This window comes from Sebastes fasciatus, chromosome 1, assembly GCF_043250625.1.
Source record: "Sebastes fasciatus isolate fSebFas1 chromosome 1, fSebFas1.pri, whole genome shotgun sequence".
NCBI classification, from domain to species: Eukaryota; Metazoa; Chordata; class Actinopteri; order Perciformes; family Sebastidae; genus Sebastes; species Sebastes fasciatus.
This window is the reverse complement of record NC_133795.1, coordinates 15023617-15049249: the sequence shown is the minus strand read 5'-3', so window position 1 is coordinate 15049249 and position 25633 is coordinate 15023617. Positions and strand designations below refer to the sequence as shown.

General features: G+C 38.5%; 1 protein-coding gene across 2 annotated transcripts; it reads left to right on the top strand.

The window, feature by feature from the left end:
* The first annotated feature begins 1619 nt into the window (after positions 1 to 1619).
* kdm5ba (lysine demethylase 5Ba) lies at positions 1620 to 25395 on the top strand. Of its 2 annotated transcripts, none has more exons than XM_074631772.1 (27): positions 1620 to 1914; positions 7895 to 7972; positions 8281 to 8403; positions 8541 to 8711; positions 9671 to 9796; positions 10001 to 10094; positions 10221 to 10321; positions 10499 to 10657; positions 10818 to 10937; positions 12449 to 12607; positions 13576 to 13757; positions 13956 to 14118; positions 15004 to 15123; positions 15498 to 15692; positions 16163 to 16344; positions 17591 to 17715; positions 17867 to 18017; positions 18358 to 18478; positions 18739 to 19094; positions 20221 to 20359; positions 20447 to 20626; positions 20722 to 20880; positions 21587 to 22006; positions 22094 to 22184; positions 22287 to 22474; positions 22598 to 22933; positions 24281 to 25395. In XM_074631772.1, exons 1-27 carry the CDS (start codon positions 1762 to 1764, stop codon positions 24416 to 24418), a joined length of 4530 nt encoding a protein of 1509 aa, XP_074487873.1. In that variant the 5' UTR covers positions 1620 to 1761; the 3' UTR covers positions 24419 to 25395. The 2 variants fall into 2 exon arrangements, with proteins under 2 accessions (XP_074487873.1, XP_074487866.1); XM_074631765.1 differs by having other exon boundaries at positions 22577 to 22933.
* The last annotated feature ends 238 nt before the right edge of the window (positions 25396 to 25633 follow it).

The window sequence follows — 25633 nt, the reverse complement described above, 5'->3', positions numbered from 1 at the left end:
TATGCTAGAGACGTTCAGAGTCAGTACATTAATTAATTAAATATATTATTATTAAAATGATTAAAACATAAACAGCTGAACTATCATAACATATGACTGTGGTCTCCACCAATCAACGAGCTCCTCTAGACCATTTAAAAACGAAGTGCCGGTCAGCGCGCAACGATCTAGTGGGTGTGTTCGATTAGAAAACCCAATGTACCGTCTGATACGTCCATTATGTGCGCTCAGCCGGGCGGGGGTAAAAGGAAGAGACGAATCTAAACTAATCCCTTCAACACAGTACACCCGCGTGCCAAAAGGGTGTACAAATCGAACTCACCTAACAGGGAGGCTATCATCTGATAGGAAACCACCGAGTATTGTGCTCAGAGCAAACTCTACTGTAGTTCATGTAGGACGGTGTTAAAGTACATTTAAATGACTTTTAAGGCGTAACCGCATTTAACTCCTTCAAACAGATATAAACGAGCTGCATCCGTGTAGTAAAAACAATTATACACACAATCAGTGTGAAATAATAGCCCAAAATAGTGCAGACCTGGCTGCCTGGAGAAGACAGGCTGTGTCAGCTCTGTCCACAGAGACAGGTGGAGACAGAGACACATTTCCTGCTTACAATGTAGCACATATGAAGAGATTAGGAAACAATTCTTTACAAAAAATAAATGTAAACTCCAAGATTTTGATTCCCTCTCTGACCAAAATAAAATACATCTACTTGGAGAAAATAGTGTCATCGCCATAGAAGCTGCAGGATGTGTCAGTTCATGTCACAGCCTAAGAGACAACCACAACAACAACAACATATAATAGATGTAACTCACACTCTGTCTTTTATTTACTCCTCTACTTCATGTTTTTTGTTTTTGTTTTTTACATTTATACTTTGATATTGCAATATATTGTTATTAATTGTTTTTTATTTGTTTGTTTGTTTTAGTGACACAACAAACATTGATTACATCTTTATTGTTTTCTTCTATTTACATGCATGTTATTTTTAAATATCTATATATTGTAATTTGCTTAATGAATTGTATATATATATATATATATATATATGTTTTTGTTTTTGTTTTTTTATTTTTATTTATTATTGAATTGATGCTTTGGCAATATTGTTCTCCTGACAGTCATGCCAATAAAGCAAATTGAATATATTTACATGCATGTTATTTTTAAATATCTATATATTGTAATTTGCTTAATGAATTGTATATATATATATATATATATATATATATGTTTTTGTTTTTGTTTTTTTATTTTTATTTATTATTGAATTGATGCTTTGGCAATATTGTTCTCCTGACAGTCATGCCAATAAAGCAAATTGAATATATTTACATGCATGTTATTTTTAAATATCTATATATTGTAATTTGCTTAATGAATTGTATATATGTATATATCTGTTTTTGTTTTTATTTTGTTATTTTTTTTATTATTTATTATTTATTATTGAATTGACACTTTTGCAATATTGTTCACCTGACAGTCATGCCAATAAAGCAAACTGAATTGAGATATAAACCACAAACAGTAGGTTGTGTAGAGGTCTACTTTGTGCAGCGGAGGAACACACTCTCTGGCTGTCACCCTCTCTCGTCTCCAACTAGATAATTCGTCTTTGAGTTCAATGAGTGGAGAGTGGACATGAACTGAAAGACAAGACATTCATAGCATACTTCGGCGTCAGGAAGCCCCTTTAAAAACAAACAACACATTTCAGCTGAGAGTCATAACGAAGATGCGACGATGAGTCAACCGCAGCTGAATGAGTTCATTCCCCCTCCGGAGTGCCCTGTTTTTGAGCCCAGCTGGGAGGAATTCGCCGACCCTTTTGCGTACATCAACAAAATACGACCTATTGCAGAGAAAACTGGCATCTGTAAGGTCCGACCACCGCCGGTGAGTCTTCATTCTGAACAGTTATTACAGGCTTGTTTTGTTTTTAGCGAGGTGTGCTGGTTGCTGTTGATAACTGAAGCAGGCAAAGTTGTGTGTGTTTTTAAAGACAGGTTTCAACATGGCGGATTGCGGCTCCCTGAGTTGAATTGTCAGTTAGCCTCAGAGCTCAGAGGAGTGTTATCAACGATGGTGAAGCACTATTTACACTAAGAAACCAGTGTCTTAACCCAAGTTTTTAACCTCCAAATGTATTTTATGATGAAGAATCAGCTTTAAAGAGAATGATTTTTAAAAAATAATTCAAAGTTTGTATGCAAATATAAAAAGGAGAGTGTTTACAGTCAGCGCAGCAAAACGCTTCCTGGACTCTCTGGGCGAACGGAAATAAAGCCTCACGATTTATTAAACTAATAATTTGCTTTTAAACATTAAATGTTTATGGTAACTTTCCCCAACGGGATTTAACGGATTTAAGCCAGTATGAGGTAACCTAGCTACCGTTAATCAGGCCCGTTTAAAGCGGCCGTTTGTCATGTAACGACGGCTAACGGTTACGTACGTAACGATGGCTACTAACGGTTACGTACGTGCTCGGTGACCAACTGTTTATGGAGAGAAGAGATGAGCTTCAACGGCTACTCTCTCTTTCAATTCAATTAGCTTTATTGATCATGACTGTCAGGTGAACAATATTGCCAAAAGCGTCAATTCAATAATAAATAAAATTTTAAAAAACAAAAACAAAATAAAAACAAAAACATATATATATATACATATACATATATAGAATTCATTAAGCAAATTACAATATATAGATATTTAAAAATAACATGCATGTAAATGTGTTCAATTTGCTTTATTGGCATGACTGTCAGGTGAACAATATTGCCAAAACGGCAATTCAATAATAAATAAAAATATGAAAAAAGAACAAAATAAAAACATATATATACATATATACAATTGTTTAAGCATGTATATTATATGTATGTGTATGTGTGTGTGTATATGTATGTGTGTGTGTGTGTATATATATATATATATATATATATATATATATGCTTAATCAATTGTGTGTGTGTATATATATATATATATATATATATATATATATATATATGCTTAATCAATTGTGTGTGTGTGTGTGTGTGTGTGTGTGTATATATATATATATATATATATATATATATATATATATATATATATATATAAAAATATAGAAGAAAAAAAATAATAATAATACAAATAATAATGATACAGAAAAAATATGAAGTAACGTTTTAGCTATAGACTTTCTTCTAAAATGGACATAATTAAAATTAATCTCACATTGACCTCATTTTTTGATGTGATGGAAGAGGGAAGATATTTATTCAAGGGTGTGTCCAAGCTTCCACGTTAATTAGATAAAGGAGCAAAATCTGCTGGAATAAATTATATTCCCATGACTGATGACATAATTTCTGTGTGTCGTTTTAAAAACATTATGGTCATGGGTGGAAATTGTATGTAATCTATATGCCATCAGATAAATTAACATGAGACTTATTTTAAGTAGAAATAAGGAAGCTGGAAGTCCATTTTAAGGCCTAAACAGGACGTGGGCTGCAATATAACCCCAAAAAAGGGTGGGTGGGCGGGTGGACTGCTTGGTGTTTGCTGATCCAAAATGAAACCTGAATTTGAAGGCATGGCTGAAAGTGCACAGCTCATGTAAACAAAAGAAGGCAATGGCAAAAGCTTTCAGCAAAGATTGGATGCCGATAGTCTATCTTTACATGGGATAGAGCAAGAAACTGTTGGTTATCCTGTTTACTGCATTGTTTTGATTAGTGCAAAATCTCTTATGAAGAGATTTTTTATCATTTAGAAATAGATAGATAGATAGATAGATTGACTTTATTGATCCCTGAATGGGGGCAGCAGTTTGCATAGATCACAAAAAATGTGCATCACTCACACAAAAAGACACGAGGTAGGTACAAAAAAAACTATCTATAAATCTCTAAATAAATGTACATACCAACAACTACTTTAAACTTGATAAAGAAACATAAAAAATACAATAAAATAGAATCAAAGATATAACTGTGCAGTACAAATTGAAAGCTATAGCCTATACTACACTCTAGCCCAAACAGCTTTTTAAGTTATCACTGCAGGTTGTCTGTATTTACTGGCATCTTTTATGGCAGGTTTTAAAATGCACGGCCGTTCTTTTTTTTAAACTAAAAGCCATATGGTGAAAAGCAGCATGTCCAAAAAGTTCAAATACAATGCCTGCTTCTTGGTTATATACATACTGGTATATAAACTAATGCATGTACCAAAAGGAGAATACAAAAATCTCATTTTTTAACTCCACCATTTGTCCTACACTGTGCTCCATTGTCTGCAGCCCTGTGTCATGCACCAGCGTTTTCTACTGAACATTCACACCAAAATTTGGCTCCAGGGTGGTGTGTGGGCCAAACAAACCAAAAAAAACCCAACCTTCAGCAATTTGATTCTGAGTTCATGAGAGTGGATTTTATACTAAAGCAACATTTTTAAGTGTGTCATTTTTATGTTTGATTTGTGTTTTGTATGAGGATATTGGGCATCCTGGAGGCTTTTCTGGCAAAGGTTCACACTGTGTACATGTCACACCCTGTGTTATTTACATGTGATCTGGACCAAGATCTTTTCTTTGTTTCATTTTCTCTAGTATAAACAAAAAGGGTTTTTTTTTAGAAGGGAAGAAGACATTGCACAACCTGTTTCTGATCAGTGGTTTGTGGATGCACAGTGTGCAGTCAGTATTTACTCCCAAGGTTTTGCACGGATCACATTTTGACTATGTAGATGTCAGTAGCACATATGCAAATGATTTTCATCTTAAGGCTGTTTGTGGTTAACTTCTCACCACTAGTATTTGTCATTTTGTGCTTGGCGGAAGGCTTTGTCATGTTCAGACTAAATTTGCACTTGCACTCTTAACTGGTGTGGTCAGACTTGTGTGTGTGTGAAGGATGGTAAAAAAAAATAAAAACCCACTGGTGCAGTTCCGTATGTTTCAAAGCGATTGTTTGTCTTTTGTGCCTGGACATTTTGTGGTTCTAATCCAGCTTTGTCTACAGATGATAAGGTTGTGTTAATGCGGCTATTGTTGTCCCTACTCTGACCAGCATTTCCATCCCTAGCAAGAAAAAAAGCCTGGCGAGACCCAGTAAATCTTGTGTGCAACATTTTACATTTTATAGTGCTTATCCCGGAGTAACATTGCATGCAGCAGGTGGTCTGTTTTAAAGACAATGTCGTCTATTTATATAAAAATTAACTATATGCTTCTATACCCATTAAGAAATATTGCGATGGTTGAATTAGACCCAGAGCTGTAGCCTAGTTTACAGGCTCAGTTGAATCAAGTCACATGATCAGTTTACACATCTTGCTTGCCAATTTGGCACATTCACTTTTTCAATGCAATAATGTAGTGTCAGCCGGAGTTTGGCTTTAATATGTGAACATGGTCATTTTAAAGCAAAACTTGATAGCTTCATTTGGTTATGTAAAAGCAAGTTGTAGTATCTCATTCTCCACAAATTACTCTGTACTAAGAGTGAATGAAGAATACTTCAATATGTAAAAATCAAATACAAATTTTGTGCAAATATATTTAAAATACAAATTTAAAGATCCAAATTGTAGATTTGGGTTGCAGCTAGTAATTGCTTTAGAGTTGTAATCTTAATAGAAAAACATCTTTATCTTGCCAACAAAGCTGATACAAGCCCATTCAGCTCATCTAATTTAGATTGGTATGTGGCCTGGTTTTTCTGAAAGCCTGAACAGTGTTGAGCCCAGAATCTGAGCCATTAAAGACAAAGTGACCATCCATCCAGTGTTGTGGCAGAGCAGGCGTGGCTATAAACACGTTGTGTTTATGCATTTATTTTGAGTTTATAGATTTATGTGTTGTTATTTTTCATCTTTTTATTTCGGGAGAGTGTATAATAATCATCAATCGCCAGTGGGTGAACTAAACATAACCGTACACTCATATCTCCCGTCCTTTCCCTCCACCCCTATACTCCCAAGTAAACAAAAAGAAAAAAGCACACAGCAAAACAAACAAAAATGTATACTGAAGTGTATTTTCTGAAACTGCACTTTATATACCTTAGTAACCCTTTTATCTATTCAAACAGTAAACTAAAGCTGTGTTATCTTGAAACCTCAGGTTGTACTTGGTGTGTAAATATTCAAGATGTGCTTCAATATAATGAGATTCTACTTGATGTGTTCATGGTTACTTTTGCCTACCAAAATAATAAATTCTTAAAAAATGTATTACAACCTGATTTGTGATTGTGAACACATCAGACACCGCTTGTCTGAAAACATTTCTTGCATACTATTTGAAGGACAAATGTGAAAATTATCTCTAAGATAAGCATTTCTCTCTGTTACACAGTGTCAGAAATGACTGGGATTCGGGAATATTTTAAGAAATACCTGGAAAGAAGAAATATCAAAAGTAACAATATAAGTATGTCAGTCTATGAGAGCGTATCAACTTCATATCGGTGAGGATAGCACACTTTCTATCATAGTCAAGGACGCAATTTGTTGTTTTTCTCATTTGTAAATATTGTAACTCGTGACAAATCGGCAGGGTGTAGTGGTATCACACATTTAATGATGTAAAACTGAGATTATCTTGCTGACTCTTGAGGCATCACTGACACTATGTTCTCTAGTCTTGCAGGAGGTTGTGTGGTCTAGCGTGGGTAGGTTTGTTTTAATACACTGTGCAAGACAAGTGCATTAATATCAGACATGTCAGCGTTGAGCCTGTCAGTAAGACAGATGGTGTGGTGGTTAACTCCTTCATATAGTGACAGGCAGCAATGTGATTTCTTTTTTTTTTTTTGTGTACGTGTGTTTTACGGAATCACATCCTTGTGACAATTATGCTGTTTGATGAATAAGACAACATTTGAAGACATTTTTAAATGCGTTAACATTGGTGTGCAGCTGAATGAAAATCTTGTACAGTACTTATTTCTCATGCAGTTTTGTTCATGCAAAACAAAACAAGACAAAAGAAAAACAACATTTAGTCAACCATTATTAGCTTACCGATATTGACTAAACTGATTCCCTACACACAGCATCTATGCATGTTTGCACAGACCTCGTATGACCTCCTGTATGTCTGCCCTTTAATAACAGTCTGTGGGTTTACTAGAATAACTTCAGTCTCTTGAATGTGTGTAGCCAGGGTTAGTTTGAGATTTTGACTCTGTATTACAGGCATGCCCGTAAAGAGGATCTGAAGATAGATTTTAAGATATCACATTTAAGTGATAAGAAGCAACAGTCAAAAGGTCTTTTCTCCACTTATTCTCCTTTTCATTTAGGTCAAGAATTCCATGAAATTATATTCCAAACTGTATCAAAGAAAATGTCTGGTAGTCTGAATGGTTTATTTGTTCAAGAAATAGTTAAAGGTCAACCTGAAAAAAACTGTCCTGCAGCCATGCATACTCACTAGTGCACCAAATCGCTGGCTGAAAAAAAATCCGCAACAAAAACAAAATCTCTTCTGTTTGAGTAACATTTGGTAAAATATTACAGTGCCCAGCTGGTTTACGAAGTTATTTAGACTTTTAAAAAAAAAAAAAAGAGAAAGAAAGTAGACCTATTCATGACCTGTTTTTAAAGATTAAATCTTCAATCGGAGCTGAGGAGACTAGAAGCACATTTTTTGGTTTTGGTGTTTTCATGGGATTTGTTGTCAAAAAAATCCACAGTAACGCCAGCCTTATTCGTTTTTTGAGCAGTTTGACTTAAACTACCCATCATTCACATGGGGCCTTGTTGAACTTGATGTACTCTCTCTGACAAATTTAGTTTCAAAGACATCTGTTTCAGTGTATCCATCAAAGGTTTTGTTTCATTTTGCTTCATAAAATGTTTTTTTTTATTCTTTCAGGAATGGCAGCCACCATTTGCCTGTGATGTTGACAGACTGAAATTTACACCACGGATACAAAGACTTAATGAGTTGGAGGTACATTCATGATGTTTATATATTTAAGACATGTAAAATGCAGTAAGTGTAAATGGGGTATTTGGCAAATAAAGAATCCTGTTAATTGATTATTTTATTCTTGCATTTTAAATTTTAAGTTATAACTACAATGTTCCTGTCTTTGTCCATTTCCCCCAAACAATACAAATGTAAAACAAACAATTTACAGCTTCAAAACATCTGATGAATTTTTGTTAACCTGTTAAGTTATTGTGTTGTCACTGTTAAATAATTAACAATGAAATGTTCAATTCACAACATTAACTTTTGTTTCACTATGCTTTTAGGCTCAGACCAGAGTCAAGCTCAACTTCTTGGATCAAATAGCAAAATTCTGGGAGCTTCAAGGTTGCACTCTGAAAATCCCTCACGTGGAAAGAAAGATTTTGGATCTTTACCAGCTGAATAAGGTGCGTGCAAATCCTGGCTGTAACCTATAAAGATGTATTTGTGTATATTAAAAGAAATTCACAAGAAAATGTTTATTTACATATAAATATATAAAAAAACACATCAAGACTGAATACGTAATTTCTCCCTTTCCAAGCTGGTGAATGAAGAGGGAGGCTTCGATGCCGTCTGCAGAGAGCGCCGCTGGACTAAAATATCCGTCAAGATGGGCTTTGCTCCCGGCAAGGCTATTGGCTCTCATCTGCGGGCACACTATGAGAGGATCCTCTACCCATATAACCTGTTCCAGACTGGAGACAATCAGCCTGTACGACCCTAATTGCTTATGGTTTCTTTTCCCAGTAGAGCAGCAGTAGCTATAATTCAGTGGATGTTTATTGGAAGAAGTCATAGTCCATTTACGTGCCTTTTTCAAGCTACAGTTTATTATTATCATTATAAACCATAGGTAGTGACTAGAAATCTTTCCCTACCAGCTCAACACACACAGTATTATTATAGTTGACATTATAGCGTCATAATTTGGGAAAATGTTTATTTTAATAGAGTTAAATTGGTCCTTTGACCTCATCTCAGTTTGGCCCTGAGAATAGAAACGGCAGGTATTGAGTGTTTGGTCTCTTTCTGAGGCAGGGCAGGATCTTATAAATTTAACGGTGTTTCATGGCCTTTCATTGAGCAGATACCTTAATAATCTTAAAATATTTTGCCACAGATATGGTTTTAGTGTATAAGTGAGTATTTCTGTAACACAGTCCTGAAAGATTTGTGATTTTCTTCGAAATGCAATGCGTGCTGCAGTTAGATTCAACCATATATTTCATTTTTACGGTTGTTTTGAAACCGATTGGTGTTGGCTTAAATTTAACTTGGTAGCACTGGTGGCCTCACTGTCATTCAGTCAGTGTGAAACTAGAACTAACAAGAAAAAAATCACTGGTACCATATTGAAATGTAAGGAACACACAGATTTTTTTGAGAAACTGAGATTTGTTTCTAGCTCCACACTTTTATAATAGCATTTCTTGTGTTTGGTGTATTTTATGAAGTATAAGGAAGAGACTGGTAGGAGGAGGTTGTATAGATACTTTGATACTATATAGTTTTGAGAGTATGTGATTGGTTTTGTTAATTTGGCTTAAATGCAGGTAAAAAATAAGATAAGAGAGGCTTTGTAGATTTTTGTTGCACTTAGTTTTTAGTCAGGGTAGTTCACCATTTGGTGGAGTGTCTTTTTCATCACATTCACCCTGCTTGTCTCTGCAGAGAGCCACCTTGACCAATGACACTAAAGATAAGGAGTACACCCCTCACGACCTGCCGCAGCGGCAGTCTGTCCAGCCCCAGGAGACCTGCAGCATCGCTCGCCGAGCCAAACGCATGAGATCCGAAGTGAGTCCCATCTCTCTCTCTCTCTTTCTCTTTCTCTCTGACTTTGTCACTTGTGCCATTATATTGTGACTGTGGCCATTTTGCACTTAAATAGTGAAGCCACCACCAGTTGTCTGGTGTAAAAGGTTATTGAGAACCCAGTAAAATGTACAGCTGTTGTTCTCTCTGTCTCTTTCTCTCTGACTCTCACTGTGACTCCGACAGAGAGGCTGTGTTAAAACCGAACCGGGGTCAGTTTGTGAGAATCGTCCCAATCTTAGGAGGAGGATGGGAACGTATGTTGGCAAACAAGAGCCTGGTAAGAACAAAGCAAGCAGTGCTGCTTGGTTTATAATAGAGAAAAATGGGAATGTGTCGGATGCTGATTGTAATTATTGGAGAATCTTAAAACTTCCATTGAGCCTTCCTCTGTGTCTTTTTTCAGTGAGGATGGCGGTCACTGAGGTGAAACGGGAGCCCATTGCACATCAGTATCCAACAGATTATGAAGAAACTCTATTAGATAAGAGACCTCCCACGGGTAAAGTAAGTATATTGTTTTGTATTCAAATGTTGGCTTACATCACTATAATTCCCATATTGTGCCAGTAAAAAAGCATGTATCCATGCTGTAGTGTTGTACTCTGCTGTAAATTACACATATCACAGAAAATTGCACATCACAGAACAAAGGCAGCGCTCACTATTGCCCTGTCTCCTCAGGAGGACCAGTACATGTGCCTGGTTTGTGGCCATGATAATGCTGAGGACCGCCTGCTGTTGTGTGATGGCTGTGATGACAGCTATCACATCTTCTGTCTGATCCCTCCCCTCCACGACGTCCCCAAAGGCGACTGGAGATGCCCCAAGTGCCTGGCTCAGGTGAGCTGCACCCTCAGGGAGCTAAACCCTGCCAGAGAAGCTCATAATTGGGAACAAGAGACTAATCATCTGCCAGATATTCATGAATGTAATACAACTCCAAGTGTTTCTTAACCTTATTTTTCACCTTTTTATTTTTTATTTTTTTATTTTTTTACAGGAATGTGGCAAACCTCCTGTCGCCTTTGGCTTTGAGCAGGCGAGCAGGAGCTACACCCTGCAGGCTTTTGGAGACATGGCCGATTCCTTCAAGTCAGATTATTTCAACATGCCAGTTCATGTGAGTTTGCATCACTTGTTAATTGACATCCAAGTGGTTTCCATTCTACGTAGTCAACAGGTTTTTGTTGGTAATTACACTTCATCTAAATCACTGGTTTTAAGTATGGTGGGTTGTATTCTGTTCTCACTGTTTACTGATGTTAAAGAGTCCATGTGTAGGAAACATCTGGATGAAAGTTGCTCCTCTATACATGTTCTTGCATGTATGTGAAGATTTTTTTTTTAAACATGTATATATATTTGCACATAGAGAAGAGTAAAGTTGATACATGGTTAAATATGGGATATTGACATGGATAACCATGTCTATTGATACATATTGTAATTATCATGGATATGTTGTCTATAGCCCTATTCACACAGGACTAGTATAACCTGGGGACCTCTAGTAATTTTGTAATAATTGCGGAGGTCGTCTGTGATCATAATCCCGTGCGAATCTGCCATGTCCATAATTTGTCAAATAAAAATTCTACCGCAAATTACCTAGCATATTTCACCAGGTACAGACGTCATGTGCGAATCTGCGTTTCTGTGGTTTGGGGTTGTGTGTTTTTTTTGGACTTTTTATTTTCTCGACATAATGTTTATAAAATTAGATATAAATATTATATAGTATATTTTAATATAAGCAGATATTATGCCTTGACATCATATCCAAGGGATAATATCAGTAAATTTGAGTAAAATACAGACTTCACTTATTCTGTGCGAAAGCGCCGCACAAACACAAACGTGGGGGGTGACGTGAGGTCTCCTGGTAATACTAATCCCATGTGAATAGGGTTTAAGGTTACACCTCTGTTATCAGATGCTCATTAACAATTAAATTTGATCATATCTTGTATGTTAAACCAGTTATCCATTTTAAAGTATTTTTTCCAAATCTGTCATGACTTGTGCTATAATATGATACAAAACATAGCACATTTGGCACAGTGGAAACAGAAGTTATGCCGACATCATTACTGGTGTAATTAGGTGTTTTCAAAAAAAAACTTGTAAAATTAAAATACACACAATATTTATATAATTTGAAATTGTTCTATTTATATATCAAACATGTTTTCTGAGACTTAGGGCTGATTTTTGGAAGATCTTTGAGGAAAACAGTCCTGTACTCTTTGTTACTTCTGTTTTATAACTTTGGTCTGAAACAATGGAATGCTTTGATAACACACTTCCAGAGACAGTCCTGTTAGTCTTATCAGATGATGTTCCCCCCTCTTGCACACACTCACGTCCTGTGAATAGACTCTTACTTACTACGAAGCAGGTGAAAACGGTTAGAGGCAACGAATTTGAGACGAAAAATGTTGTCAAGCTGAATTCCTGAAAAAGATGACATTCTTGTCATTGGTACCATCAGACATACAGTATTGTGACGTGTTGATAACACTGAAACACTTTTCTTAATTTGTTTGATCTTGTGATGAAACTAGCTTTGGTTTCTGGACTTGTGTTCTTACAGCACATAATCACACCATGTCCTCTCCTTGGGTGTTTTAGATGGTTCCCACTGAGCTCGTGGAGAAGGAGTTCTGGCGTCTCGTCAGCACCATTGAGGACGATGTCACGGTGGAGTACGGAGCAGACATCGCCTCCAAGGAGTTTGGGAGTGGTTTCCCTTTGAGTAACAGCCATTTTGAAGTCTCTCCTGAGGATGAGGTACAATCTGTAATTTTTTTAAAACCTTAAAAAATAAATAAGAAAAATATAAGCGATCATGGGGATGTAAAAGGGGGACATTTTTGTAATGGTTTACCTCCACAACCTTTAAAGATGATTTTTGTCATACCACATGTCTAAAAAAACATGCAAATTGATTACACTGGGTATATACAAATTTATAGTGCACTACTTTTCATACGTATAGTCTGACCCACAATACATGAACATTAATCATCAGAGGTGTGGACTCGAGTCACAAATTTGATGACTTTAGACTAAACTTCACAAAATAAAAAAAAAGACTTGCAACTCGACTTAAACACCAGTGACTCGTGACTTTGCTTGGACTTCAGCCTTTTGACTTGAAAATACTGAAATACTGAAGATTAAAAAGTATGTTATTTAAAGTATGTGTGCACGAAGTCGATCAACTGCCTGATACCAGAGGTAACTCAGACAGCGTCGGAGATGTTGGGTTTATTTACTATTTGAGAGATCCTTTATTTATTTGTTTGGGAAGAGGTCTTATTCGTGGTGGAAAATACTAAACTGAATTCTATTGCTGAATCCCTGAAAAGTAGTGGGTTTTTGTTGAACTCTTGACCCTTTATTTTTGGTGAATATTATTGGAACTTGCATTTGATTATCTTACACTGAATTCCCCAGATCCACATTGTTTGAACCAATCCGACAGCATGCAATCAAGTTGCAGGAGAAAACCACGAAGAACTAACTTTACGTTACTGAGCGCCAGTTGGAGCCAGTTACTCTGTTGTTAAAATGAAATTACATTTGAAGTGAAGAGTGCAATATGACTTAATTAGGGCTTGAAACCCAAAGTTTAGGACTTGGATATAATGTTATGACCAATGTTCCCAGTGATAACTACTATATAATGCCAGCTGGACTCTAGGCTATATTTGAGTAAGAAGTGAAGTGTATTGAGACCTGTGTGTGACCTGCAGCATTACGTGAGCAGCGGCTGGAACCTGAACAACATGCCGGTGCTGGACTCCTCCGTGCTGACTCACATTACAGCCGACATCTGTGGGATGAAGTTACCCTGGCTCTATGTGGGCATGTGCTTCTCCTCCTTCTGCTGGCATATTGAGGACCACTGGAGCTACTCCATTAACTACCTTCACTGGTAGAGTGCACTCTCTAAACTCTATTGTGATTCTATTATAGGGATTTTAAAGTGGAAGTTTGACTTTCTTACACAAATAAAAAAATCTGATACTTTCATGAGAAATACAGTTTTTTAGATGTGATTAATTTTTCAAAGAAACGTGTGTTGTGATGCTGGTTAAGGGTTTTTCACTAATAGTTTTGGCTATATTTGCAGGGGAGAGCCAAAGACGTGGTACGGGGCTCCTGGTTATGCCGCGGAGCACCTCGAGTCGGTCATGAAGAACTTGGCACCTGAGCTGTTTGAGTCCCAGCCAGACCTCCTTCACCAGCTGGTCACCATCATGAATCCCAACACGCTGATGAACAATGGTGTCCCGGTAACCTGCCCTTACTGTTACACTCATGTATTAATCATCACATTTAAATGTCTGAAACAAAGCAAGATCTTTATCCACTAAGTGAGATGATAAAGTTCCTTACATTTAAATATCACTAGAAGAGATGCACCAATTGATCGGCCATCGATCAGTCTCATATATCCGATTTTTTGTAACACATGTGCCGCTTGATAGTTTTACGTCGCACGCACAGATGGTAACGTCTCAACCACACACGCACAACGTGCACATCGCGCACACAGTGGCAGCTGCAGCGTACAGTACAGCCACACACACACACACACACACAAACACAACATGCACTTCGGTGTAAAAGTTTTTCAGCGCGAGTGAAGAACACATAAAGCTTGCTAGTCGAAAATAAGACGTGGAGCAACAACCTCAAAGCATTTGGATCAAATAACTGTTTTATTATGAACATACAATTGAATTACATTTTCAATGAAAGAAAAGTTACAAAAAATGTTTGTGTATGCTGCCAATTAAAGTTCCTAGAAAGAAAGAAAATCAGAATCAGCAGATCAGACCTTTAAACAATTGGAATAGGCCAAGAAAATTGCAATCTGTGCATCTTAAAATATCACAGTGGCACAGAAAGTACGTCATTAAATGTAAATCAAAAATAATGCTCCTCTAGCATCAATAAAGTAAATAAAAAACTTAAACATGTTGCGGTGTCTTGCCCCTTTTTGGGAAAATTGTATATTTGAAGTACATACTGAGTCAAAATCTAGATTTTTGATGAAAAGAAAATATGAATCAAAACATCAGAACTTTGCTGGGTTCAACGTGGTAATGATAAGTGTAAAAACATGGACTGTTAAACACTTACAGCTTGTCATTTATTTTCTTACTGATTACTAGATCTATCGCACCAACCAATGTGCAGGCGAGTTTGTCATCACTTTCCCCAGAGCTTACCACAGTGGATTCAACCAGGGCTTCAACTTTGCTGAAGCGGTCAACTTTTGCACTATGGACTGGGTAAGAAAATCTGTTAACACCCTCTCACTGTTTGTACAGTACCACTTCTTTTTTATAGTTGTGTTGCTGTAAAGTCATGATGTTCATATGGTAGGAGATCTGTTCATTAGATCTTATGAGAAATATGTTTTGCTACAGTGGTAACATTTAAGTATGGCAATAATAATTGGTTTAAAACAAAAGTGGGGAAAAATGTATAATAATAATTGTAGCTTTATTTGTATAGTGCTTTTCATGCAGAGGGCTTTACAAAACAGTATTAAAAACTATTTTATAGACCTGTTGTTAATATTATTAATTTTTCTGCCTCATTATTTTTCGTTAGCCCATCACTCCTAACTCAAACTCCTAAACTCTTATATATTTTCTGACAGATGCCCATCGGCCGTAAATGTGTGACACACTATCGCCAGCTGAGCAGGTACTGCGTCTTCTCACATGACGAGATGGTTTGTAACATGGCCTATAAAGCAGACACCATGGAAGTCCACCTGGCGTCAGCAGTGCAGAAGGAAATGACTGTGATGGTCCAAGAAGAAGAACAACTCAGAGAGAGGATTAAGAAGATGGTTAGGAGTTCTTGTCTTTATTTTGTCTCTAATGTGTCTGTTTTTTTTTTTTATTAGTTCAGAAGATTAACAAAGTTCAATAATGGCAGGATGTAGTTTTAGTATTTCAGCACATATATTAAAGACATCCAGGATGTACAGTGAGTGATATGGAAAGTTACATATCATTGCCAATGGTTAATAGGACACAATGACTTGATTTTCACTATGGTCTTAAGTATGGAATCAAAACATATTAGAACAATTGCAAATTGTTGGAATTAAAGGTCTGAATCCCATTAATTTTTCAGTTTGTTGTATTAGTTCCTTTGGGGCAACTATACTGTACCAAAGCTGATACACCCTTAATGAAGTGTCATCAAGGATACATTAGAGAGAACTTTTGAAGTATTTATTTTTGTCTACACATCTGTCTCATATATTTCCTCTCTCTCCTCTGCTGCTCTAATGACTGTGATTTTTTTCCCCAGGGTGTGGTGCAATCTCGACAAGTTGATTATGAGGTGCTCCCAGACGAGGAGCGGCAGTGCTGCAAGTGTCGGACCACCTGCTACCTGTCTGGCATCACCTGCGCTTGCAGTCCTGGCAAGATGGTTTGTCTGTACCACACCCGGGACCTCTGCTCCTGTCCTCATAGCAACCGTACACTCCAGTGAGTCTTCAGTAACCACAACAACTGAATACACTCACCTCTGAATTTGACTTGTGTTTTATTTTTAGTACTATTATTTATGAATCATCTGCATCAGCTAAGCTAAATCTTGAGGGCTACTTGCAAATAAATCATCTCCCAAAACAATAGTAAAAAATAGTACGAGAATCAAACTGGCAGCTTTGCTGACGTGTTCTTACATAAAGAGTGAAATAAAGACATTTAACTGAGTAACTTGAAACTGTGCAATACGCAGCACTCAATTCTGAGTACTCAAATGAGCCTTGCATTTTTGTCTTCAATGAAATATTTCTATCACAGAGTAAAGTGACAAGACTACACCAGGAAAGTAAATGTGCAGTTTCTGAGGCAGTGACATGGGAATATGTTTAAAAGAAGAATTTCATTAAATTTTTTATCTTATTAGATGATTTAAAACATCATAATTCTTATATTTCTTACCAGATACAATTTGTGTTTTCTAAAAAGCCCACATTTTCTCAGATTTAAGTTCAGAGGGAGTATATGAAAACTGCATTGTTATTTAAAGAACAAAGCAGTTTGGTTTTGCAGTTATATACATTCATTAGTTGTAGTTTATTGTTCGTATGCTGCATTCACATGGAGTCAGGCAGATGGCAGACAGACAATACCTTCTGTATGGCACAGAAAAAACAAACACATGAAAAAAGAAACATGCATAATGATATGTTGCTACGGTAATGTCGTATTGATTACAAAAAATATTTTTTTATTTTATGTAATTATTCTAGTAATGCATGTAGCTATAAAATGCAGATTTCTCGTGATATTCAATTGCAAACATAAACAACTTTCTTCTTGTATGAGGGAGCTACGTAACATCCGGTTGTAACTTCTGTCGCAGAGGACGGCAAAAAGTTCAAATGTTTTAACCTTGGACGGCAATGGCGTCTACCATTACCGCTGCCGGTATTCTCTGCCGGCCACACCTAATTTTACTGTCCTGCTCTCGTACACTAAAATGATATCCAGTTTGCCGTCTGCCTGATTGCCTGTGAATGCAGCACCACTCTCATGAAAAGCAGCTGTTAAATGTAAAAAGAAAAAAGTCTGTCTGACTTCTTATGTTCGGTTTCAAAGTAAATTTAGACCAAAGTGTTATTTTACATTTGGCGTAGTAGAAAAAACATTACTTTTTATTGAACCTTTACAAATGTCAATCATCATTGTATGTCCTCTGCCTCATTTTGTCTTTTCCCTTCAGTTACAAGTTCACACTGGATGAGTTGTATCCCATGATGGCATCAGTGAAGCTGCGTGCAGAGTCCTATAAAGACTGGCACTTTAGTGTGCAGGACATCCTGGAGAACAAAGGAAGCAAGAAAAGAGGTTAGAAGTCAATGAAGAAAATGCAAAATACTACAAAACTCAGTTCTCCCAAATATGGCCTTCTAATTTTAAGCATAGACTCATTGCTACTCTGTCAGCCAGCCACACTGTATTATATTACTTTGACTTATATTTCTTACTTTCTGGTCAGGTTTAGAAGAGCTTCACTGCCTGGTGGAGCAGGCAGAAACGAAGGCGTACCCACAAATCAGCCTCCTGGATCAGCTACGCACAGTCGCCTCCGAGGCTGATAAAGTGGCTGTGATGGCCCAACAGCTTCTCAATGGAAAGAGGCAGACAAGGTACGACACAAAGAGATTTGGCATTGTTCTCATAATGCATCACACCTGACAATGTTTAGTTATATAATGATGAATCAGTTGAGTGATCTTTTTACTGTTACTTCTAGGAAACTTCAGTTTTCCAGTATGTTTTGATGTGAGCTGGACTCTAGTTATCTTTATTATTGTTATTGATTCCATCGTATCATTATAGGAGGTATTAGGGCTCATTTATTGTTATTTTCTATTTAACTTGCCAGACAAGTGTCACTTTTGTTGTATTTTAGCTGTTAAAGACAATTCTGTCATTTTGATGATTGTTTTTATAGATCTGTTGAACAGTTTGTTTTTTGTATTTCAGGTATCGTTCTGGAGGAGGAAAGTCTCAAAACCACAACGAGTTGACCGTTGAGGAGTTGAGGTCTTTTGTCCGACAGTTCGACAACCTGCCGTGCAACATCCGACAGGCTCCTTTACTGAAGGTTAGCAAGCTTTGATTAGACTCATTAACCTCTTTACATAACTAGCTGAATCTTAAACATCATTAAAGTTGAATTGGTTACTTTGAAAAATCAGCACATATTAAAGCTCTTCACTTTTCTGTGTCACTCATCACACTTTCACATTGAGGCCTGACAATGTCTGAATATTTGGTTTATGTGATTTGGCTTTGTTTATGAATGAAGTCTTGTCTCATTAGTCATATAGCCGTCCCTTAATGCCTGTTAAATGTGACCCCCAGGACCTGTTGACACGGGTGGATGACTTCCAGCAGCGCAGCGAGCGTCTCCTCTCTGACGAGTCGCCCAGCCCGCTGGAGCTGCAGGACCTGCTGGACGTGAGCCTGGGCCTGGACGTGGAGCTGCCTCAGCTGCCCCTGCTGAGGGAGAGACTGGAACAGGCCCGCTGGCTGGAGGCCGTGCAGCAGGCCAGCAACCGGCCAGAGAGCCTCTGTCTGGACACCATGAGGAGGCTGATAGACCAGGGCGTGGGCCTGGCCCCTCACAGCTCTGTGGAGAGAGCCATGGCTCGTCTGCAGGAGCTGCTGACGGTGTCGGAGCAGTGGGAGGAACGGGTGCTCACCCTCATTGAAGCCAGGTGAGGACACTGACCTTCGGTCGTTTTTCCATAGATTTAAATTTTTATTGTGGCACTCCCTGACCGTGGTTTAGGTGGGGGAAAAAAAGCTGTTGGAATACTCAGTAATTTAATGAAATTATGATCCATGTACCAGGTTCTAAAGTCAGATACTACAGCTTTTTCCCATCCCTGCTATAACCTTTTTTATATAAAAGAATCTTCTGAAACAGTAGTGTCAAGACTGACAATGATTTTCTTTAATAGTTGTCAGAAGTGAAGTGAAAACGTGAAATCAGCTTTAACTTCAGACAGTGTAGAGTGAAATGTGCCAAGTCTGCAGAGCTGGATCATGGTGGATAAAGAGGATCATGGTGTTGTGATAGTGTTTAACCCACTGATGGCTCCACAGAGACTACACACTGTGAAGCACCAAACAGCCATAGCAAGCACCTCATATGATGTTTATATAAATCTATCAAAAAATGCAGTCGGTCACAAACCCTGGCTAGTCCGCATCAGAGTGAAGTATTTTTGGTTCGTTTTCTATTTAGTCTGGTTCGGTTTCACAGTGCACAAATAAAAAAAGGTAATTTACTGAGAGGCGTGTTCACAGGAGCGGATTTATCTTTTTCTTCTCGAGAGCTGCCACTTCTATGCAGGGAATCAAAAACTTAGAAATATTGCTGTCAACGTTTTTTCACTTTGACTCGGCACTGATCTACTCGGCGCACAAATCCCTCCTCCAGTTTATCCCGAATTGCTTATGACTTATTCTGTATGTTCTCTTCAGCCCAGATGTAATGCAAACAGTCAGTCCTCTCCCACTCATGTTAACCTGTTGTTTACCTGTGTCCATCTCAACAAATGCCCGCACAGGCAGCCTGCGTTTTGGTTTGCTAGGAAACTGTCCGAGACCACCTCTCACAAAGCGATCTCTGACTGTTTTTTTTGGTCCACACCAGAGTACGATTACTGCGTTCACAACTGCCCAAACACCAGATTTTGATTAAAACCAAATGTTGGATTGTGAAAGCGCCCTAAGATTCAAAACTGAAACACACAAGATAAAAGATAAAATGACACTCCAACATGAGACATTGTATAAAACCTGAACGTATTTACTAAAGCTAAAGTCTCTTCACAGGCCGTATCACAGCATAGAAACACTCGACGCCGCTCTACAAGAAGTAGAAAACATCCCTGCCTATCTGCCCAACTGTCTGCAGCTGAAGGATGTCATCACCAAGGCCAAGAAATGGCTCCATGAAGCCGAAGCACTTCAGGTGAAATATACTTAAACGTAAGCTGAATGTTCTCATCACTGAGATGGTTGAGTTTGGATTATAAATTTTGTGTGTGCATGCTTGCAGCTCGGGGGACGTATTCCTGTGCTGGACAGCCTCTATGAGCTGCTTCTCAGGGCGGAGGGCATCCCAGTGAGGCTCGACCCACTGAGTCGACTGGAGGCCCTCGTCAGTGACGTTCAGACCTGGAAGGAGAGCGCAGCAAAGACATTCCTACTGAAAAGCTTGCCTTTCTCTCTCCTCGAGGTAAACGGATATTAGTAGCTGGGCTCATTTAGAAGCTGTTTCCCAAAAGGACCGGAGGACCAATACATAATGTGTGTTTGCTTTTATGTTTTCAGGTGCTTTGTCCGAGATGTGATGTAGGGACCGGGCATCAGAAGTCGAGATCTAAAAAAGCAAAAGAAGCGACACAGATCAGTAAAAAATCTTCAACAAAACTGGAGTCTCTGTGTGACGTGGAGAGAGCTCTCTCTGAGAGCAAGGACTCTGCCTCTGCTGTGAGTATAGCTGCAGTATGTTATTCTTTCTCAGTACAATTGTGTTACAGTATAATTTAGGGTCACCAAAAACTGTTAAATAGTGATTATTAACAACATTTCTCATGATTGCATTGTGTTAACAGTAAAATTTGTTATAAATTAGCAAGAAACCCTTTTGTCCTAAAATCTAAACTTTATGATTAAGACTCAAGTTGAAGTGCTTTAACTGCATAAAGTCCAGGTGACCTTGAGTCTGCTCATTAAAATGCATACCACACTTCAGTGAGACTTCCAAATCCAAAATGGCTTTAAATTACTCTATATGCCATATTTTTTTCTGGTGGTTGAGCAGTTTATGTTCCACATTCTCTTCTGGGCACTTTAAGCTGTAAAGGCTGTGAAGCATACTTTACATTAAAACAATACATATACCCCTGTATATATTATTAGAACTTCTAACAGTAGTATGTTTGGCTGTCAGGTGATGAAACATTGCATTTATGTACTATTTGGGTCTAACATTTACATATAGTAGAAATTTTAACTGAGCAAGTAGTAAAAAAAAAAATGGACCTTGTTTTTACTCTAACTTGCTGCCTGTCAGACATAGAGCAGCTGCAGTAGCATTCCTTTAACTCTGCCTCCCAGCTTCGCTCCAGCCGCGTGTCTGATTGTAGACTGAGAATGAGATCAGTCTTTAATTTTTATTTATTATGTTCTTCAGATGACCACTCTCGCTGAGGTCCGCCAGAGGGAGATGGAGATCTTGTTGGCTCTGCGTGCTTCCAATGAGTCCAAGCTTGTTCCTGCTGAAAACTGTTGTGCACTTAGTGTTTGCGTTTGCCAAAAGGCCCCTTCGGGTGCCATGATGCAGTGCGAGCTCTGTCGAGAAGTTTTTCACTGCGGCTGCGTTACGACAACCGCAGACCTCGAGTACGGCCAAGCCTGGCTCTGCCCACTTTGCCAGCGGTCGAGGAAACCCCCTCTGGACAAGGTGCTGCCCCTGTTGGCTTCACTGCAGAGGATACGGGTTCGGCTGCCAGAAGGAGACGCGCTGCGCTTCCTCATCGAGAGGACGGTGCGATGGCAGCACAGAGTTCAGCAGGCCTGCACGGAGGGAGTGCTGCAGAAAGTGTCAAAGATGGTCAGTGGAAACACGTTTTATAGCTCAGTGTAAATACAGTAGAATTGATGAGTCTTTATCTCTAAAGTTGATTGTTTATTGTTTCAGGGGAGAGTTGGACCTGGAATATCTTCACATCTGACTCAGGAAATAAACGGTTCATCTTTTCATACAGAGCACAAGTCTGTCCCGCTCCAGAGTGAGTGTTTTAAGCTTTAAGCACTTTGCATCTACGCATACTTTGCATTTTTTCTCTTTATTTCACCTCTGAACTCTCCGCTGCTCATCATGTTTGTCACAGTTCTCGGTCCTGAGCTTGAGGAGCTGATGGTGGAGGGATTCCTGCTGCAGGTCACGCTGCCTGAAACAGAGCAGCTGTACAGATACCTGCTGTACAAACTGGCCCCGCTGCTCTCACAAAGCGCCCCCTGTGGGAACAACACAGAACAGGACCAACCGTCTCAGAGAGGGAGCCCCCACCACAACAAGGTAATGTGTGAATACTGCAGAGTTTGTTGCTTGTGGATCATATTCTCAATCACAATCACTACTTTTTGGTACACTTGTTGTAATATTTATGTCTTAACACAGAATGCTTCCAATCTCAAAAAGGATGCGGTGAACGGTCGGAGCAAAAGGACCAAGCGGCGTAAGGAAAGCTCCGACTCGCAGCACAGCGAGAAGGCCAAGAAGTGCCGCAAAAAGAAGTCAAAGAAGAGCAAAGAGAAGAGCGAAGAGAAGAGCGAAGAGATCAGCGAAGAGATCAGCGAAGAGAGGAGTGAAGAGAGGGGAGAAGAGAAGAGCGAAGAGAGGAGCGAAGAGAGGAGCGAAGAAACCAAGCGGACTTGTTCTCCCACACACATGGTGTCTGACCCCGCTGCTTCAGATTCAGAGGAGGACTTCTCACTGTGTGCTGCACCGTGGTGCAGAGAGCCAGAGGGCGACGAGGTTAGTTTTATATCAGTCTACTAAAGGATAGGGCTGGCAACGAAGACTTTAAATTCAAATATATATTTGAATAGTAAAAAACAAAAGATATTATAAAATAAAAAGCATCACTATCGCCGCTGTCCTGAATGCACCACATGACGGGAGTCACACAACGTCACTTTCATTAACTGAAAATGAAATGTAACGTTAGGTCAAGCTGAACGAGGAATAATTCATCAACGACAGTAATGATGGAGAGAACTCGGCCGCAGAGAGAGTGACACTGTGTCCTAACAACAAGTGTTACATTACATCATGTAAACAAACCATCAGCTGTGCACTCGAGATCACGCTGGAGACGTAACCACTTAAAAGATGGGTGAATAACACTTGCTATCTTCCGACGTTTGTACTTTTTAAACAGAAAACAGGTTTAATATTGTGATAGGCCTATTAACTGGAAATGACTTACAATATAGCAGCATATAACAGCGAGTAGGAATATTTCAGGTGATCTCCCTCCAGCCAGCTGTCTACTTATTTAGGAGGAGGTGTCGCATAGATAACTCATCATTTCAACTTCACATGTCAGTCGTTCCTCGTCTGTTGCGGCGCTTTCAAAGCGAGTGACAGGAATAAATAGAAACAGGTATGTCTGCATCAAAAATCAAAAATTTTATTGAAATTGCAGTATGGCCGACTGCAATATCCAAATCACAGGATTTAAAATACTTGCAATATTTGTTAAAGGTGAAATATGTGTCAAAATACCATTTAAAATTAAATATTGTGATGCTGCAGACGTCCTGTCCTACACATCTTATTCTACGGACTATTCATATTCTATATTCAGACTGGCGACGCAGCCACTTAAAAGATGGGTGAGTAATACTCACTGTCTTCTGATGTTTGTATTTTTTAAACAGAAAACACGTTTGATATTGTGATGTTAACTGGAAATGACTTGCCGTATAGCCAACAGCGAGTAGCAACCTTTCAGGTGATCTCCTGGTGATCTCCCTCCAGCCAGCTGCCTCCTTATTTAGGTTTTTGTAGTGAAATGAGGAGGTATCGTATAGATATTAACTCCTCATTTCAACTTCTCGAATCAGTCGTTCCTCGTCCATCGGTAGCTTTCAAAATAAGCAACAGGAATAAATAGAAACCGTGCGTCTGACAAGTTCAGCGTCGCTCGCGGCCAGCTAGGACACAGTGTGAGGGACGTTATGTGCAAAAAATTTAATAGTTCGAACCTATGTTTTATTTAGAACGAATATACAAAGTCATTTTTAACAGATCTAATGCAGGAGTTTTAACTGATTTACGGATTTTAAGTTGTTTTTTTCTTATGTCGCTGCTTTTCAGGTAAACTGGGTCCAATGTGACGGCAGCTGCAATCAGTGGTTCCACCAGGTCTGCGTCGGAGTGTCTGCTGAGCGAGCAGAGAAGGAGGACTATGTTTGCATTAGCTGCACACAGCCAGACTACGACCGAGGAGAATGAAGACCAAAAAGCGACTTTGAAGGATCAGTTTTTGTTGCGAGCCCCAGCACTTCCGTGCACACCTGAACTCTGTGCGCTCCTGTGGCTTCTCCCCCTTTACCTTCTGGCTTTGCCCCTTATAGTGAACTTGGTGCTATTTACTGTTTTTTCCAGAGTTACAAAAGACTTCTGTCACTGTTTTCGTCACGTGGCTGTTTTTTTCAGCCAATCAACTAATCCTTTCTGAAACTTTCCAGGACTTGATGCAGATGTACAAAATAGTAAATGATTCAACAGCGCAGGGATTTTTCAACCAAAAGAAAAAAAAGTCAATTTGACATCACATTTTAGAACTGCTTTTTTTTTTTTTTTTTTACATACATCTGAACAATGTGAAACTTATCTTTCTCTTGTAGAGTAAATATTATTTATCTAAGCAATAACTGAACTGATGAATTGAGGTTCAGTTTTCACCTGAGCTATATTTGTGCTTATAACTTCTTTTATAGGATGCCTTCTTGAAGCAAAAACCCTGAAGAATTCACTTTATGAGTCCTATGATATTACACAGTTCAATTCAAATTTGTGAACAGAACTTGAATCAGAAACCAGACAGCAACGATGCTATAATGTCTGAGCTTCTTGAATTCTTGAATATTTGCCCATATCCCTTAACAAATCACTGACTTTGATATAAAGTCTGGGTCCCGTTGGTGATGTCTGCGGAGGAAAAAGAGTCTTGTGTGCGTTGGGTGAGACTTGATAATGTTCACAAAATGAGAATGAACTGTCCGACATCAAAGGAATGTACATTTTGTTTTTAGGGTGGATTTTCCCTTTATGGTTTAGATGGAAATATTGTGTTGGACTTAGATTTAACACAGACTGTGTGATTTACTTGCCACGGGTATATGACCTTTTTCTGCTCCTTTGGGTAAATAATATAATTCATATGTTGCAGTTTGCATTATAAAATAAAAAAAAAATGTTTGTTCCCACTCCTGGAATCGTCAATCCTCATAGTGCTGAAAGGTTTGTCTGCAGTTGATTTTAGGTGGCTTGATTTTAAATTAATCTCACAGTTACAAAATATTTTTGTTTCATATGAACCTCCTGAATGCGCATCGGTGGATCTTCCTATTATAAACTACAGTAACCTGGTAATGGGTCATCCATACACTGCCTCACTCCCCCCTCTCCTCACTTCTCATGCATCAGCTCCGTGTTGTTGACTGT